The 19,720-nt window shown below is 41.1% G+C and overlaps 1 protein-coding gene across 6 annotated transcripts in view; it reads left to right on the top strand.

The window, feature by feature from the left end:
• The window catches only part of MAPK10 (mitogen-activated protein kinase 10), a 323,847-nt gene that overhangs the window by 156,965 nt on the left and 147,162 nt on the right, over window positions 1–19,720 (top strand). For 4 of the 6 annotated variants that reach the window (XM_051819603.3, XM_051819602.3, XM_017347438.4 and 1 more), the window contains exon 3: window positions 16,827–16,898. In XM_051819603.3, coding sequence (XP_051675563.3) covers window positions 16,833–16,898 — 66 coding nt within the window. In that variant the 5' untranslated portion in view covers window positions 16,827–16,832. Of the gene's footprint in view, window positions 1–16,826; window positions 16,926–19,720 lie in introns of all 6 variants that reach the window. The other 2 variants (XM_051819604.3, XM_089303136.1) reach the window with 1 other exon arrangement.

Raw genomic sequence — 19,720 nt, 5'->3', positions numbered from 1 at the left:
GCTTCCCTGGCCTATTCCTGGCATCAACTTTTCTAGATTGGATTTCCTGGGAAACATTTTCTGAGACACTGTGATTTGCCAGGAAGTGCTTTTTTGAAAAACAGCCTGAAGGAGGTAGGGAAAGCAGCATGGGCAGTGCTGACGCTGAACTGCAATGCAGATGAAATAGATTTTAGCTGATGCCATGGATTTCTGTGAAGTTGGAGTGACCCTAAGAGATGTCCTGAGTCGAGAAAGAGGCTGCGGTGGGAGCTTTGTACCTCGCGTTGCACAGTTGCTATGGAAGGAGAGTAAGCTTGGCTTGGGAAGCTGCTATTCACAGAGCGTCATTCCTGCACCAGGCTTTGGCAATGTGCTGTCAGCAGGCAAAGCCCTCAGCAGTGGAGAAATCAAGGCCTCAGCTCTGAAGTGAGGCTCTTGGAGTCATGAGGAAGGTATCTTTTTTAAGATTTATTTATTTATTTGAAAGTCAGAGTTACACAGAAAGAGAAGATGAGGCAGAGAAAGTCTTCCGTCCACCTGTTCACTCCCCAGGTGGGCGCAATGTCTGAAGCTGCACCAATCTGAAGCCAAGAGCTAGGAGCTTCTTCCGGGTCTTCCACATGGGTGCAGGGGCCCAAGGACTTGGACCATCTTCCACTGCTTTCCCAGGCCATAGCAGAGAGCTGGATTGGAAGAGGAGTAGCCAGGACTTGAACCGGAATCCATATGGGATGCCGACACTGAAGGCAAAGGCTTTACCAATACGCCACAGTGCTGGCCCCTGTATCTGTTTTATTATCTAAAAATATACCAGGTTATTGCAATTTCCACACTGGCTTGTTTGCTGCATAAGATCAATTAGTGACATAGCCATCCAGTGTGGCTTTTTCCTTCTGCATTTTGAGTGACTCCCGTCAAGCCCTGATCTATAAAAGCCAGTGACATACTGGATGGCAATTGCTCAGGATTTGCATCTCCACCCTTTCTCTTTAGTGTGACCCCCAACCTGTTATCACTTCTTGATTTTTGCCTGTTGAGCTTCAAACTGGATTTTCTACATTTCTAGACTCTCTTTTTCCTTCGGCAGTTTAGATGCTGACTGTTCCAGCTGACTGGCACATCCCAATCACTTTCTACTCAGTAGACCCCCAGGGACGAGCTCCGTGATCCAGTCCAAGTCAGTTTTCAAGCTTTGGAAAAAAACTTCCCCAAACACATTCATCGGAGAGGAAAATGATACAGAGAAAAAAGTGATCATACTCTGGCCTACTCACAACATTCCTTCAAAAATCCCTCAGGTTGTGTAGCAATTAAGACACTACTGAATTCACTGGACCTAGTTAAAGGTTATGGAGAGCCGAGAGATTGCACTAAATGAGATAAACAAAATGAGAGCTGTTCTCATGATCCAAAAAAGTGCTAGATAGAAATGTCATAACAAAAGTGTTGGGCTGAATATTTTATTAGAAGAATTCTGGAATATTGTTGCTTACTGTTAAAATGTAGTACTTATAAAATGTTGAACTTGCTTTTCTTTTTATTTTATTTTATTATTTTTTTTAATTTCAGAGGTTCAGAGAGTGAGGAATAGAGAGAGAAGAGAAAAAGAGAGAGACACAAAGACAGACACACAGACACACAGAGAGTTCCTGTCTGCTGGTTCAATACTCAAAAGCCCACCATGGCCAGCCAGGACACTGCTGGGAAGCCAGGAACTCAGCCCAGGTGTCCCATGTGTTTGGCATAAACTCAGTTACTTGAGCCATCACCATTCCTTTCAGGGTCTGCATTAGCAGGAAGCTGGCGTCTGTCTAGAGCCGGGTATTAGACCCAGGTACACTAATGTGGGATGCAGGTGTCTTAAACACCAGGCAAAATGCCCACCCCTGAACTCACATTTCTAATTCTAAACATGAATGGAGTCCAGTGTAAATTATATATATTTCCTTCTACTAACCAGTTAATTATGTGATATTTGCATGTAAAGGGGGGAAAGAAAATGCCTTCTCTCCTTTTGTATGTTGATGTTTCCTGTCATAATTAAAGAACAGCTGCTGCAACATCATTGCCCTCTTTTTCCTACCTCCATCTAATCTTTGGTGTTATTTTCAAAAAGATATGCACATGATTTATGATTCTTATATTCTTCTGAAGTCATACCACTTCTATCATAGTCTTATAGTTTTCAACATTATGGCTTATTCAATTCACAGAATACATAGGTCAAATTTTTAAATTTTTTTTTTAAGATTTATTTATTTACTTGAAAGGCAAAGTTACAGACAGAGAGGGAGAGATAGAGAGGTCTTCCATCTGATGGTTCACTCCCCAGATGGCTGCAATGGCCAGAATTGGGCCAATCTGAAGCCAGAAGCCAGGAGCTTCTTCTGGGTCTCCCACGTGGATGCAGGGGCCTAAGCACTTGGCCCATCTTCTACTGTTTCCCAGGCCATCAGGAGGGACTTTGATCAGAAGCGGAGCAGACAGAACACGAACCGGCACCCATATGGGATGCCAGTGCCACAGGTGGAGGTTTAACCTATCACACCACAGGGCTGGCCCCAATTTTCTTGTGTTGTCATTTTTTGTGGAAGAAGCATTTGGTGGTACAGGCCACCTATTTAATGTTTTACTTTAACATAATTTTTGTTGTTGCTGGGACATTTCAATGTATCATGAAATGTCACACATGAAAATAAGCCAAATTTTATAGCATATCTTGTTTTGGGCCATATTAAAATGATTTTTTATTTGTTTACATAGGTTTTTCTGTTATAAACAATTTTGTCATTGATATTTATGTGGGTTGTATTTTAAAACAGGCTTTTAAATACAACTCAATATATCATAACTTGCTAAGATTGGACATTGATGAAATTTTTTTCTAACCAGTATCTATAGTTTTATGCTGCAAGATGAAGTAATATGTTGTAATTCATAGACACATTTCTGGAAAAGAAAATATTAAAGTAATTTAGCATACAAAGCACAACACAGAGGATCATATCTATAGATCATTTCTAACATATGGTTCTTCCGTTCTCTACCCTGGTTTATGATCAATTACTTGCTTTCGTCCACATTCACATATAGTTGAAGCCATTTTGATGTAAAAATATTAATGTTCTAGCTGGTGCCAAGGCTCACTAGGCTAATCCTCTGCCTTGTGGCGCCAGCACACCAGGTTCTAGTCCCGGTCGGGGCGCCAGATTCTGTCCCGGTTGCCCCTCTTCCAGGCCAGCTCTCTGCTGTGGCCAGGGAGTGCAGTGGAGGGTGGCCCAAGTGCTTGGGCCCTGCATCCCATGGGAGACCAGGAGAAGTACCTGGCTCCTGCCATTGGATCAGCGTGGTGTGCCGGCCACAGTGCACCAGCCGCAGCGGCCATTGGAGGGTGAACCAACGGCAAAAGAAGACCTTTCTCTCTGTCTCTCTCTCTCACTGTCCACTCTGCCTGTCGAAAAATTTTTAAAAAAATTAATGTTCTCCCTCAAGATGATAAAAGATTTTTTTCCTGTGAAAGACTTAACTGCCTAGACAAAATCTTCAGAATTATTAACTTATGACATCATTGAAAGGTTGTTACTCAATTAAGTTTGCTATCACTTTGAAAAAATAAATTCAAAACAGTATTAGTGTGTATCTCTATATTTTCTGAAATAATAAACATTTTATTCGAAGATACACTCCTTAAAATATCCACTCAGGGGCCGGTGCTGTGGCTCACTTAGTTAATCCTCCGCCTGCGGTGCCGGCATCCCATATGGGCGCCAGGTTCTAGTCCTGGTTGCTCTTCTTCTGGTCCAGCTCTCTGCTGTGGCCTGGGAAGGCAGTGGAGGATGGCCCAAGTGCTTGGGCCCTGCACCCACATGGGAGACCAAGAGGAAGCATCTGGCTCCTGGCTTCAGATCGGTGCGCAGCGGGGGCTGTAGCGGCCATTTGGGGGTGAACCAGTGGAAGGAAGACCTTTCTTTCTGTCTTTCTCACTGTCTATAACTCTACCTGTCAAATAAAAAAAAAAAATCCACTCCAAGTAGTCTTAAAGTGTAAGTTGAGAAAACATCGAAGAGTAGATACTTGGCCTAGCAGTTGCCTCTCAAATCCCACGTAGGAGTGTCTGCATTCAATTCTTTGTTGTGTCTACTGACTCTAGCTTCCCACCAACGCAGATCCTAGAGAGACAGAGAGAAAGGTCTTCCTTTTTTTCCATTGGTTCACCCCCCAAATGGCCACTATGGCTGGCACGCTGTGCCGATCTGAAACCAGGAGCCAGGTGCTTCCTCCTGCTCCCCCATGCGAGTGCAGGGCCCAAGGGCCTGGGCCATCCTCCACTGCCTTCCCGGGCCAGAGCAGAGAGCTGGACTGGAAGAGGAGCAACCAGGACTTGTACCTGGCGCCCCAACTGGGACTAGAACCAGGGGTGCTGGTGCTGCAGGTGGAGGATTAGCAAAGTGAGCTGTGGTGCCAGCCAAGATTGTGTTTCTAGCTCCTGGCTTGGCCTAAGCTTAGTCCTGGCGGTCTGTTGTGGGCATTTATGGACTGTTTCTCTTTTCTCTCCCCCAAAAATAAATTTAAAAATTAAATGGAAAACTTTGACTTTATGGCTTATTCTGTGGGGAGCCTTGGGTTGTGATATGAGTTTGCATGGGTGATATCCCAAATAGCCTCCTTTTTTCCTCTCATTGTATGTAGTATTGGTTCAAAATAATAATACCAAAACCCCTTAATGCTGATAAGTGAAATGAGTATGTTTGCTTTCATAACTCATGTTGATAATAATGTGTTTACTTTAGAATTTAAAAGGCTTGGTTATGCAAATAAGGATGTGTGCTAATTATACTCACAGTAATGGGGTGGGAAAATAATTCTGCCCCCAAACCAGAACTGTAAAGCAGACAGTGAAACGGACTCTAGGTTTGCACATGTGCTCATGACTTTGTCAGCAGAAAAATGAAAGTGGAAGGCACTGAGGATGTAAGGATAAGAAGGAAGGGAAGTCAACCTGGTGGATGTGGTGCTTTTGGGTGACGATGCATTCCTCCCTATAAAAGGAGGAATTTGCCTAATGAAGCCCTGGACAAGCTGCTTCCATTCCCAGCCTCTTTTTCACTCATCTCTACTGCAGAGTTCATCGTTAATTAATTTTGCAAATCATTTCCCTCTTGCCCTCTTCACTCCAATTCAGTTGCTAAGTGACCGGAAGATAAAGTGACCTCTGCATTTATTCTTCTCATTATATTAGATTTTTCCACATCACTTAAGGGATGGATTTGTTCATGTAAGTTCAGCACCTCTCCAGGATTCAAGCTGACATTTTACCTAATTAATGGTCCCTATTAGCCTAGTTATTCTGAGAATGTATAATTAAAGTAGTAATATTACTTGTTTAGTAGAATTTAGATTTAATTTTGCCTTTTAAATTAACTGTCCCCAGTTTTATTCTTTTTGCTTAAAGCTCATTATGATGCCGTCTGTGTTAAAATAAATGTTTTAAAAAGTCCATTTTTTAAAAAATTGAAAAGTGACTTAATAGAAAATTTGAACTTACATGGTTTAAAAGCAAATCTAAGTAAATCTAAATACATGTATGATATTTTAATTTAATAAGAATTCCTTAAAGGAATTAGTTTGACTTTTTAAAAACACATTTTATTTATTTCTCTGAGAGGTAGAGTTACAGACAGAGAGACAGAGACAGAAAGAAAGGGCTTCCATCCTCTGGTTCACTCCCCAAATGGCCACAACGGCTGGAGCTTGGCCCATGCAGATTCAGGGGCCCAAGCACTTGGGGCATCCTTCACTGCTTTCCCAGGCCATAGCAGAGAGCTGGATGGAAGAGGAGCAGCGAGGACAGGAACTGGCACCACCAGTGCCACAAGTGGAGGCCTAGCCTATACACCATGGCACTGGCCCCAGTTTTGAATTTTTATTGTTGAGTTGTTCATTTTTATCCATGGAGTCTCTGACATAGTGCCTGACACAGAATGGATACTGCTAAATACTTATAAAATGAATATATATTCTTTACCAAATCGATGTGATGGGAATTTGATTGAATATACTTTTAACAGTGAAGTTAATATCAAGAATGACTATATATATCATAAAAGTTCTAGATAAAAGTCAAAATGATTTTGTGGACAACACTTCATTGCTATTTTTAGTCCTTGAAGCTTGTAGTCAATATATAGTTATTCTCTGTGTTGTGAAATATTTTTTTTTTGTCTATCAAGATGTGTCTGTAAAACCATATGTATAGTTCTTACTTATACTCCATGTTATACAGATATGACCTAATTAATGTAAAATGCCATTTCTCCTGTCTGGTAGCTAGTTAGAAAATAGATAATATACACCTCACATATGTATACAACTCAAATCTATAAGTGATTCCAGGTGTGTGCAGCATAAAGATGTTACATGCTGATGATTCAATCTGGGCGTAGCCTGATGGCTGTTGTGGTTACATGTGTAGCTTGTTGCAATAATTGAGAAATGGAATTACATGCCTTTAGAGAGGTATGAGGAAATAATATATTGGAAAATGAAGAAAAATATAGAAATGGGTGAAAAATAGTGGTTTGGATATTTCAGCTGGCTATGTGGCTTGTGATTGACTTGAACTGGTGGTATCTGTTGAACCAGTTAGAATTAATTAAAAAAATATTAACTTTACAGATCATATGGATAATGAAAAGTATATTAGAGTTCTGCATACTTATCTATAGTGAGTATCCTCATAAATTGTTAGTTTGAACCCAGGAATATTATTTGATTATTTTATTGGTTAAAATAATTTGCCATCTCTATTGTAATATCTGTCTGAATAATCATATTATTTTTAGTGGAGAAGAGTTTATTTTTTTCTTTACAGTTATCATACAGTTTCTTATATATTCACATACTGGGAAATGTTGCACAGAAACATTGAGAACACACATCTTCATGTTATTCAAAATTTGGGAGAATATACCTCTGTGTTATCTATTTATTTATATCATTCATATTATTTTTGATCAACTGATAATAATTGTATATGTGATATTTTGATATATATACACACAAAAATGCAGAATGATTAGATCAATGCAATTACCATATCTATCACTTCTTTAACTTATTTTTTAAAATCCTTTTAAATTATTAACATTTTATTTTCTTTGAAAACTTGATTCATTTGAAAGGCTTACACACATGCCCACACAGAGGGAGAGCCCATCTACTGATTCACTCCCCACAGGAGCCTGGAACTCATTCCAGGTCTCTCCCATGGTGGCAGAGACCCAAGTACTTGACCTATCATCTGCTGCCTTCCAGGGTGCACATTAGCAGGACGTTGCATTGGAAGCAGAGTCAGGACTCAAGCCTAGGGACTTTGATATGGGATGCCTGTGTTCTAAGTAGTGTCTTAACCATTGCACCAAAATGCCTGCCTTCACTATTTTTCGTGGGTGAGACATTTGAAATTTACTTCTTTAGTTATTTTGAAACACCAAGTGTGTTATTGTTGAATGTAGTCATCCTGCCGTGCAACTGAGCTTGAAAATCTATTCCTCTCATCTATCTGAATTTTGTACCCTTTGATCCACAACTCTCTAATACCTTCTTCTGCAAACTCTGGGTCTCTGGTAACCATAATGCTCCTCTCTATTTCCAAAAGTTCAGCTTCTTTAGATTCAAAATATAAGTGCAATTGCACGGTATTTATTTTTCTGTATCTAGATTATTTTATTCAGTATAATGTTCTCCAAATTCATTCATATTGTTAATCCTGTTATAAACAACGAGATTTCTCCGCTTTAGGACTGGGTAGTTATCCATGTGCTTATAGATACATAAAATGTTGTATTTATCCATGCATGTTTTGATGATCCTTTAGATTTTTTTTTTTTTTTTGACAGGCAGAGTGGACAGTGAGAGAGAGAGACAGAGAGAAAGGTCTTCCTTTTGCCTTTGGTTCACCCTCCAATGGCCGCTGCGGCTGGTGCACTGTGGCCGGCACACCGCGCTGATCCGATGGCAGGAGCCAGGTGCTTTTCCTGGTCTCCCATGTGGGTGCAGGGCCCAAGCACTTGGACCATCCTCCACTGCACTCCCTGGCCACAGCAGAGAGCTGGCCTGGAAGAGGGGCAACCGGGACAGAATCCGGCGCCCCGACCGGGACTAGAACCCGGTGTGCCAGCGCCGCTAGGTGGAGGATTAGCCTATTGAGCCGCAGTGCTGGCCGATCCTTTAGATTTATTCCATATCTTGGCTATTCTGAATAGTGCTGCAGTGAATACGGGAGTACAGAAATCACTTCAACATACTGATTTAAGTTCCTTGGTATTTACCCAGGAGTAGTATCCTGAATCATACAGTATTCTATTATTCAGTATTCTGAGAAACTTTCATTTTATTTTTCAAAATGGCTATACTAACACCAATAGTATACAGTATTTCCTTTTTTCCACATCCTTGCCAATACTTATTTCACATTTGGGTGGCAGGCGTCCAAGTACTTGGGCCATCTTCTGCTGGTTTTCCAGGTGTGTTGGCAGGGAGCAGGATCTGAAATAGAGCAGCCTGGACTTAAACCACAGCCCATATGGGATGATGGTGTCACAGGTGGGGCTTAACCCACTGTGCCACAACACCTGCCCTAAATGTGGCCAGTTTATTACTTGCTGCTTTCTGGAATATGTCTTTATTTTTCTTTTTTATAATTTGATTATGATATATATAAGTAAACTATTCTTTGGGTTGAATATGATTGTGACTTCTGAGTTTCTTGTGCCTGAATGTCATTATCATTCCAAAGGTTTGGGAAATTTTCACTCGTTATTTCCTTAAATGTACTCTTCAGCACTTTTTCTCTAGCTTCTATTCCTTGGACTTCTATTGTGCAATATTATTTTACTTGGTAGTGTTCAGTAATTTCTGTTGACCTTTTTCATTTTTTTAAAAAAAGATATATTCTACTTTTTTTTTGAAAGGAAGAGTTGTAGTGAGAAAGAAACAGGGGAAGAGAAATAGAGGAAGAGGGAGATGGAGAAAGAGAGTGAGATAGGGAGAGGGAGAGAGAGAATGAGGGTGAAAGAGAGAGGGAGAGACAGAGAAAGAGAGAGACATCTTCTATACACTGGTTCTGGTTCACTCCCCAAATGGAGCCAGGGTTAGGCTATGCTGAAGCCAGGAGCCTAGACCTCCATCCAGGTCTCCTACATAGGTGGCAGGGTCCCAAGTGCTTGGGCCATCTACTGCTATTTTCCCAGGTTCATTGACAATGAGCTGGATTTGAAGTAGAGCAGCAGAGACTGCAACCGCTGCTCGTATGGGATGGTGACAGGGCAGGCGGAGGCTTAACCTACTGCACTGTAACACTAGCCGCTTAACAATATCTTAAAGTGAGCATATGCCCAGTTCTTAATAGAAAATGAAATTTAATTCCATTTTATGTTTCAGTCTTTGATGTGATAATTACTGGTTTGAAGGTGCATTTAATTTTCATTTGAACTTTTGCAGATAGCAGAGAGACTCCTGCAGGGGTGGGGAAACATTTTTCTGCCGAGGGCCATTTGGATATTTATAACGTCATTTGTGGGCCCTACGAAATTTTCAACTTAAAATTTTGCCTGCCGAAGATTTATTGAATTTCAAGTGCTGCCTGGCTTGGCTAAGCCAGACAAAATGATTTTACGGTCTTAAATGGCCTGCAGGCTGGCCATTTCCCATCCCCGCCAGAGCATGGAGGAGATAGAGCAAGTTTTATAATTATCAAAGTTTTGCATTCTTACATCATACATATGTTTGCAGTCTCTTAGGGATTCATTTATAATAAATCGGATAGGTACTAAGTACAAAAATTATTTATAGATAATGAGTTGTATACCACTGCAATTTGAAAACTGCTGGAATTCAAACTTTTAAAAATAATCTCTAGTTCTCTTTGTTTTCCCTTGAGTATATTACATTTCAGTGATAAACTGTGGGAGCCTGGAACTACTCAGAACAATTTGATTTTTGTGCGTCTGTGAATCATCTAAGCCTCCTGTGGTTTAGTTGACACTTTTCATGTACAGAAGCATTTAAATATTGATCTAAGCTATTTAAACACATCATAGTGACATTTTTTGATAGCAACTGCTGTGCACCAATGCAACCTAATAGATCTTTAAGTGTATCTCATTCGTACAACTTGAGTTATTATTTTGCTCAGAATAACCATTTAGTCATAGAGGTGGGAGATAAGGAGAATCTCAGTAAAGTACATAACACGGGGTGCACATATGGGTCTTTTCCCAGAAGAAGAATAGAAATGGAAAGCAATGAACTGCCCAGATGATCACCTCCTCTTTCAAGCTACATGCAGGACCAATATTACACCAAGATACTGTCACTAATCCCACTTTAGAACGATATTGAGATAAAGCCCTGGCCCTTGTTGTTTCTGTGCAATAGTGCCAAATGCTTTCTCTTAGCAGACAGGAAATATAACTGCTAAACAAGTTTTATGTAATTTCCTGGATTGTCACAGGGAACATGTTTTAAAAAATGTTCCTTTGTGGAACAAGAAGGCTCTGCAGTGACTTGCTCAGTCATAGTGCTACATTTGGAATCTTTATATTGCAAACCAGAAAGGTCAGGGGCTGCCTTTTTATAGCAAGATTATTCATTTATGAAAAATTAAAACACGTGCATTGCATGTGGGCTGGGTGTTATATTTTCCCATGTGCCCACTGTGGGAGCACTGAACTACAACAGGGTTGCATTTCAGAGCTCATCCGTGCTCAGACCCTTTCAGGCTTTTACTGCTGCAAATTCCGCACTACAAATTTGTTAGCATGAAATGCATTGAACATTCACAGGTCTCAATATGAAGAGACAGGGAAATACTTAGCCTTCTGCTAGAGAGGCAAAGCAGCACCACCCCCCCCCCCCCCCGCTGTCCCTTTCATTCTAATAATCATGGACTTGACATTAGCTAGATATTAAGAATAGTGCTAGGATCTGGAGTGGTCAACGTGAATAAAACATAGTCATTTTCCTGAAGGAAATTGTAATCTAGTATGAAAATATGAACAGTTGCAATGCGATTTGATATCCGTAGAATTATAAACAACATGCTGTGAGAAGACCAAGCAAAAGATCCAAAAGTGACTGCAAGATTTCATTTAAAGCGTGCTACAAAAAAAGGGAAAACAATGGAACCGTGTATTTTAAATGATAGAGATGAAAATTTTGAAGGTATAAATAAAAAGAAAAATGCCACTCTAGTAGCATCAAAACATAAATGGTTAAGAATAAACACTTAAAAGGTGTAAAAAGACTACATGTAGAAAATATGAGTAACAATAAAATATTTTTCTTTATGATGTCTTATTTCTTAAAAATGTCGTGTCTATTTAAGGAAAAATAATGACAATGTTGTCTGAGGTTTATAACATGTATCAAGTAAAACACGACAATAGGTCAAAGAATTGCAGGAAAAAGGAAGTGTACTATGCTTCAACTCTGTGTGAGATGGAATGCTATTATTTGAAGCTATATTATTATAAATTAAAAATGCAGATTACAGCAGAATAAGACCCTCCAATGATTATCTCCCCCATAGAAACAGCAATTTGAACAGCATTCAGGCACAAAACTATCTTCACAAGAGCTAAGAAAATTAGGTGAGAGAGCACAGTACCTCGTTTTAGCATAATAATGAGAAAAGAGGCAGTGTAGAAGACAGGAAGGAAAGTGTTCCCTGGGTCATCCCTTCCTGAACTCCAAGCAGCTTAGTGTAGAGAGACACCCCCAGCCCGGGTGAGGGGTGGGGGATGGGAGGTGGGGAGAAGCTATTAAGTGTGGATCTTAGACTTGGAACGTAGTGACCCAAGTGGCCAGAGACCTTTGGCCCCTGCCCTCATACAGTACATGCAAGCAGACCCTCTGAACCCTGCCTCGTCTACCTTTTCCTCAAACCCAGGCAACACAGAGTAGGAACAATTCCAACCACTGGGGAGTAGAACAAGGAATTAAGCTTGTTTTGGAACTCAGTGTCATGGCATTGAGACCCCAAACAAGGGGAGAACACAATAGTCCCTACCCCCTGGCAGGTACCTGTGGATGGAGCCTCTGGACCCACCCTGGTGCCAGATGGAGACCTGCAGCCCAAGACAGAATGACTTGTATTCTGGCTGATGTCAACTGCGCTGGCTGCTACGGTCTCAGGCCACAAATACGCCATGCCAGCAGGCAGGGCATAACAGTATGAGCCTTGGCCGTGCCCTCGTACTGCCCTGGTCTGTGTGGCCTATGGGTTCCAGGTGTGATCTAGAATTGCAGTGTTGGTTATCATGGGAGTGTCCATTTCATCTTTCCCCTAACTGTAGGCAGCACAAAAGAGGGAGGGAGGGAGGGTGGAAGGGTGAGAGAGAGAGAGAGAATGACTAAGTTGTGCTGAGGAACCTGAGGCTTGTTCCTCCAAGGTGAGGCTCAGAACTGGGCAGAATCCCATGGTTCCTGACCACAAGCCAGTGACTGTGGACAAGTTGTCAGGGCCCATCCCAGCCCCATTAAGAAACTGGCAGGGACAGACTGTCCTTTGTAGACACTCCTCCAGTACATTCTGAAAAATTCACTAAGTGCAGATTTGGGGAAAAAAATTGAGCGTGTATTGCCCTCTAATGCTGAAACCCTGGCAACAGCAACCATGGACTTGTGACCGACCTGAACCTAGGGCACCACCTATTGCTGAAATAGTGCAGTGACCATAGGCTCAGAGAAAACAAGCAGAATTCTTGGAATTTTAGGTTTTAAAATTTTATTTTATTCACTTTATTCATTTGAAAAGCAAACACACACACACACACACACAGACCCCGAGACAGAGAGGGGTGAGGGAGGGAATCTCCCTTCTGGTTTACTCCCCAAATGCCTTTAACAGCTAGGGCTGGGCCAGGCCAAAGTCACAGTCTCTGGGTCTCCCATATGAGCAGCAAGGACCGAGCTATTTGAACCATCACTTGCTGTCTCCAGGATATGCGTTAGCAGGATGTTGGAATTCAGAGTGAAATATGAGGTAGGAGAGTCCCTAAACAGCATCTTACCCACTATGTCAAATGCCTGTGCCCAAGTTTTTGTTTCTATAATTTATTTATTCTAACGTTGCAAAAAATATTCTAATGAACTTCCTTGTACATGTGTCCTGGTAGTAAAACACAAGAGTTTCTCTAATGTGTAAATGTGGAATTACTGGATTGCAGGCTCTGCACAATTTTGCTAAATAATCATATTTTTTTCTAAATTTCATTATTCAGTTGCATACTTGCTAGTGGTATAAATTCCCTTCTGATCAACCTCTTTGCAAATACTGAATATTACTATCCTTTTCCATCTTGGGTAATTTGGGTCTAAAATAGTATCTCAATGTGGTTTTAATTTAGATACATTCATGTGCCCTTTATATTTCCTTGTTGTATGAAATGTTTCCAGTATATATTTTTTGCCCATTTTTTCTCTTGGGTCCTTTGTCTTTTTCTTCTTGATATTTAGGAAAATATAGATTCTGGATAAATTTTCCACTGGATAGATATATTGCTTTTTTTTTCTTCTGGCAAAGGACTTTATTGTTAAGATGTGACCACAACCCAGCAATTCTTTCTATTTTGATTAGCTTTCTCTGTCTCTTCTTAGCTTTCTGCAGTGGGTACAGTTTGGGATATCTTCTAAGTAAACAAACAGCTCCCATACTGTAGGATATACAATATGCTATTTGAGTGTGACTACTATTTAACTAAACAATTAAGGATAGATATATTTCAAATATATTCAATAGCTCTGTGGCTTACTTACTAAACTCATCATTTTATAAACAGATAAATAAAATTTAATATAGTGTACTTTATCAATAACTATTTTTATATCAGCAATTTCCACATTATTTATATTAATTTGATATGCACCTGTATTTCCTTCTTTAATATTTAAAGTTTCATCTTTCCAGAATTTTTACTTCATTTTTTAAAAGATATTATTTATTTGTTTGTTTGAAAAACAGAGTTACAGAGAGAAAAAGAGTTCTTCCATTCACTGTTTCACTCCTCAATTGACTGCAATGGCTAGGGTTGGGCCAGGCTGAAGCCAGGAGCCTGGAAATTCATCCAGGTCTCCCGTGTGGGTTGACTGTCTTCTGCTGCTTTTCCAAGTGCATTAGCAGGGATCTGGATCAGAAATGGAGCAACCAGGACTCTAACAGGTGCCCATATGGGGTGAAGGCATTGCAGGCAGTAGCTTAATCTGCTATGCCACAACACTGATGCCTTTCCTGAATTTTTAAATAATTTGTAATTTTTTTTTCTGTATAACATGCTATTAGGATTTTCAAGAACCTTGGAGAGGCTGAGATGTTATGCTGCTTACAAACTCACAAGTTATGCTGCCACGGTTTCATGGTTTCTAGCAGAAGTACCCAAGATTCTTGGGTCAGACATAAGGTTCTTTTATTTTTGTTGTTTTAGATACCGGAGTTTTTATTATTGACAGCAGTGGCAGCAATTAGAGCATCAGTTACTTGGTGATGCAGAGAAGGTCAGGTGACTACTGAACTCACAGTGGGTTGCTTTATAGAAGAAGAACCTTGCGCCTAGGGGCCCCACATCTTTTCTAATAGACAGTAAGCATGCCTGAGCTTAGACACTTTCTGTTTGCTACAGTAACGAGTAATCAAGCCAGTCCTTTGCTCCAGAGGAAATACTCTTAGCCTTCAAGCCTATCTGCTATGCAGGCTTGAGAAGATAGGCTGGACCCAAGGCAGCCAGTGCTGCTGTTTGCAAGACAGACAGAAGAGCAAGAGGCCCACAGGGAATTGTCTCCCAATAGGAATTGGCTCTTTTCTGACCACATGAGTGACCAGTTGTCTCAGCATCAGTTAATCCATGGTTTCTCCTCTTGCCAGAGGCCTGCAAAGCCAGCTTAACATCATCAGGTTTCCATGTATTTATATGCTGGTTCCTGGACTCTCTATTATATTAATCGGGAGTCTATCTTTGCATAAACCTCACATATCTTTACTTATTACATGTTTAATAGATCATGAATTTTGTTAGAGAAATTTCATCCCGCTCCCACCTTGCTCTGCTTCAGGAAGATCTTACATATTCTTGTCCTTTCTTTTTTTCAATTAAAAAATCTGTACAGGAAGTTCTAATGTAATATCTTTCTATTCTTGGAACTTAGAGTTTCATTCTGGGATTATTTTTGCTTCTTCCTAAAGTTTGTTTAAAACTCCCTCTGGAAAGTTTTGCTCCTAACTTCCCATCACAGAGAGATCTCAGCTTTGATTCTTGTGTTCTGAATGCTGTCCTTTAAAAATGAACATTCTCGCCTCCGGATATCAGCAGATGGCCCTGGGACAAACAGCAGCTTCAGCTCATTTACTTCTCCCCATGTTTCCTTCCACATTGTTGTCAGCTTCTCAGAATGTTTTTTTTTTTTTTTTTGGCAGTTCACCTATGCTTTGTATATTTCATCTACATTTTTAGGAGTTCTGCATTGCGAGGGGTTTTCAGGATATTTAACCAATCATATTACCAGAAAGAGAGACTTGTGTTGATACTGGTTTCATTTATTTATTTATTTTTGACAGGCAGAGTGGACAGTGAGAGAGAGAGACAGAGAGAAAGGTCTTCCTTTGCCGTTGGTTCACCCTCCAATGGCCGCCACGGCCAGCGCACTGCGGCCGGCGCACTGCGCTGATCCGATGGCAGGAGCCAGGTACTTCTCCTGGTCTCCCATGGGGTGCAGGGCCCAAGCACTTGGGCCATCCTCCACTGCACTCCCTGGCCACAGCAGAGAGCTGGCCTAGAAGAGGGGCAACTGGGACAGAATCTGGCGCCCCGACCAGGACTAGAACCTGGTGTGCCGGCGCCACAAGGCAGAGGATTAGCCTAGTGAGCCGCGGCGCCGGCCCAGATACTGGTTTTAAAATAGCTTAACCTCACAGAAATTGTGGCTTGGACTCCACATTCAACAAAGTGCATTTAATTGAACAGAATAAGGTTTCAGCTGGATGTCTCTGATGCTACCACATTCTTATCAAATAACCCAGCATCTAATTTGGCATTGCCACCGGTATTTCTTCTTTGTCTTAAAACTTAACACAATTTGAAATATTTTGAGCATACAGAAAATAATATAATTAAGATCTTTGGACCTTGAACTAATATGAAACAGAAATTAATATAGTGCCCAATTTTCTTGACTTGGTTTTTTGTACATAAAGCAATGAATGTTATAGTTTTGTATTTCTTAAAATTTGCACTAATATAGCTTGCTCTTTATGTACTTGTTTTATTCCCGCCACTCACCATATATTTGAAAAATTTATCAATACTGATACTCTGAACTATAATCCAATTATTCCCAGTTCCATATAGAATCCTTTTACAAGTTATTTTACTTAATAGTACCTTTATCTACATGAACATCCTTGTGTATATCCTTAAGTTTATGGATGAGCTTTTTTTTTTTATCTGAAAGTGCTCTATAATAGGGTGCATTTCACTTTAACTAATTAGGTATATCCAGTTCAGTTTCTTATACCTAATCTTCGTGATTATGATGAAATCCTAAAAGGTAGAACATTATTTAGATATTTGACATTGTTATTGATTGTTGACCACTACAGAAGATATGGCATTTTAACCTTTCTTATTTAACGTTTGTTACTTGTGAAAAGTACATAGTACTGGTCTGGATAAGGATTGTGCTGAATATATGTCATATGTGACATCTTGTATAATTCAAATGAGGTTAAAATCTCTACTATTAAATAATGAAAAATCAGTGATTTGGAATTCATGCTTCATTTTTTTCTGCAGGTATTTATGAGCCTCCATTTCTTATACTACTGCAGTGAACCAACCTTGGATGTGAAACTTGCCTTTTGTCAGGTGTGTGTTCCTTACAGGTAAAACAAGGTACAGTATATTCCCTTGTATTTCCATTTTGCTGTTCTCTTTTGCATATGTTCCACAACAAAGTATTTATGTGATATTAAAAGTGGCTTAGGCAGTAGCAATTCTTTTTTCTTTACTAATTCATGTAAGTTAGAAAGAAATGAACACAGTTATCTTTGAATGATTTTATAGTATTCCCTGTGTAAAGGGATTACGGAGTAGATTTCACTTATAATTTAGGTTTTTAGTATGATGTTTTCAAAGCCTTGAAATGGAACTTTAGGCCGGCACCGCGGCTCAATAGGCTAATCCTCTGCCTTGTGGCGCCGGCACATCGGGTTCTAGTCCCGGTCGGGGCGCCGGATTCTGTCCCGGTTGTCTCTCTTCCAGGCCGACTCTCTGCTGTGGCCAGGGAGTGCAGTGGAGGATGGCCCAAGTGCTTGGGCCCTGCACCCCATGGGAGACCAGGATAAGTACCTGGCTCCTGCCATCAAATCAGCCTGGTGCGCTGGCCGCGGTGGCCATTGGAGGGTGAACCAACGGCAAAAGGAAGACCTTTCTCACCTGTCTCTCTCTCTCACTGACCACTCTGCCTGTCAAAAAAAAAAAAAAAAAAAAAAAAAAAAAAAGAAAAAGAAAGAAAGAAAGAAAGAAAGAAAGAAAGGGAACTTTAATCGTCAAAATAGCTGAAGTCTGTATTATCATTTCTCATCCCAAGGAATGAGGAACGCAAATGGAGTATCTCCAATACCCACCTATAATAACATACAAGTGGTGTTCAAGTGTTCTGATGTGTCGGGCTAACCAGTAGTTAGTAAAAAGGCTGGACACAATAATGACAAATAGAACCTATTTACTTTAAGGCTGCAATGGATGGTTGCCAGATAAAAGCCTGTCCCCTACAAACACTATTCTTAAGGAAGGGACTGCGTAGGGCCCAAACTGCAGGTGGTCTAGAGAAGCCCTCACTTAAACTTGTCGTGGTATAATCGATAGTGCTCCTTTTTACTCTTGAAAATTATTTCAGTTGGGACAATAAATTATATGATAGCCATGTTTCTATTCCAAGTAGAGAGTTTCACTTCAGTTTTTCTGTGGTGATTATCATTGTACCTTCTCACTGAGCTATGTTGTAAAAAGAATGGCACACATTCATTTAAACCTGTTTTTAAAAATTATTCTGCTGCTTCCATTATTTTAATGCATTCTTTCCAGATTCAAGAATTAATAGATATTTGTTAGAGAAAATATAGAAAAGGGGTGGGGGGTCACTGTTGTGGCATAATGGATAAAGCTGCTGCCTGCAGTGCCGGCATCCCATATGAACATAGGTTTGAGTCCTGGCTGCTCCACTTCTGATCCAGCTCCCTGATAATAACCCTGGGAAAGCAGTGAAAGATGGCCTAGGTCCTTGGGCCCTTGAACCCATGTGTGAGACCTGGAAGAGGCTCCTTGTGGGGAGCAGCTCGGACTAGACTGTTACTGGAATTAAGACTTATTCTATGCATCTGCTCTCCCACAATATGGCGCTGGGAGAGAAGTAAACAGCTTCCGCACAGCTGCCTCCAGTTCAACCAATTAACTGTAGGACTTGCTCCTGATTGGAGGAGAGCAGCGTACTCGGCGTGTGGGCAGCCGAGTTGGGATTGGCGGAGGAGGACTATAAAGGAGGAGAGAGACGGCATGCACCAGGAACATCTATGGGGAACATCTAGCTGAAGGAACACCCGTGCAGCCCCCGAGAGAGCCGGCCGGCGGTGTGCCGCTCCCCTGCGGAAGTGGGGAATGCGGCCAGGGGGAACTGCCCTTCCACGGAGGTGGAAGGGATAGTAGCCAACCCGGGAAGAACCAGCAGCAAACCCGGGGAGGGCCGAGCAGACGAGAGAACAGCGCAGGGTCTTGTGTTGCTCCTCCACGAAGAGGGGGAGCGACAGCTCCTAGCTTCTGTCTTCTGTCTTCTGTCTGACCCTGTCCTGGCAGTTGCAGCCATTTGGGGAGTGAACCAGTGAATGGAAGATTTCTCTCTCTGTCTCTCCCTCTGTCCCTGTATCTCTACCTTTGGATAAATAAATAAATCTTAAGGGGGGTGGGGTGAGGTGGAGCTCATCTCTATGGAGCAGGGATATGGATTTTTCTACTTTTCTCTTCTCTTTGGGAAATGCACTTGTATCCCTAAGATCCCCCACCTCCCTGCACCTGGAGAAAAGCTGCACGCATCCTCTGTCCTGTGTGGGAGCCAGGCCATCAGTGGTCTGTGCATGTTCCGCCTGAGACACAGTCAGGAGGGCTGGGGTTTATGCCTGTGCCAGTGATACCAAGACACATGTCATGCAAAAAATAAAATCTAGAAAAGTATATAGGAAAACAAAACATTGTCTTTGCATCTACACTGTGTTTTCATATCATCTACTGTCCCTAAGAGTCATTAGGGCTCCTCTGTAAAAATAAAATGTGGTACCTGCTAATGAGTAGCTTTTAGTGATTTGCCTCACACCCTCGACCTCTGAATGTTGCAGTGCCTGAAGTCTAGGGCCTTTAGACAACTTCTCTTTGACAAGAATGCCAGATCTGGGCAGCTTTGCTTTGAAATTCCAGGTCTTCCTCTTGTCCTCTTTTTTTAAAAAGATCTATTTATCTATATTATCTATCTATCTATCTATCTATCTAAATGGCAGATAGAAATACAACAGTGAGAGGGAGAAGGGAGGGGGAAGGATGGGGCAATCTATCTTTCATTTACTTTTCCTTCCCCAAATGGACATCTGGGTCTCACAGCTGGGCAGCAGGGAAGCAGGCACTTGGGCCACCATTTCTTG

Source organism: Oryctolagus cuniculus, chromosome 8 (assembly GCF_051225735.1).
Source record: "Oryctolagus cuniculus isolate XC-2025 breed Fujian yellow rabbit chromosome 8, ASM5122573v1, whole genome shotgun sequence".
In the NCBI taxonomy this organism is placed as follows: Eukaryota; Metazoa; Chordata; class Mammalia; order Lagomorpha; family Leporidae; genus Oryctolagus; species Oryctolagus cuniculus.
This window is presented reverse-complemented; position numbering and strand designations above follow the sequence as displayed.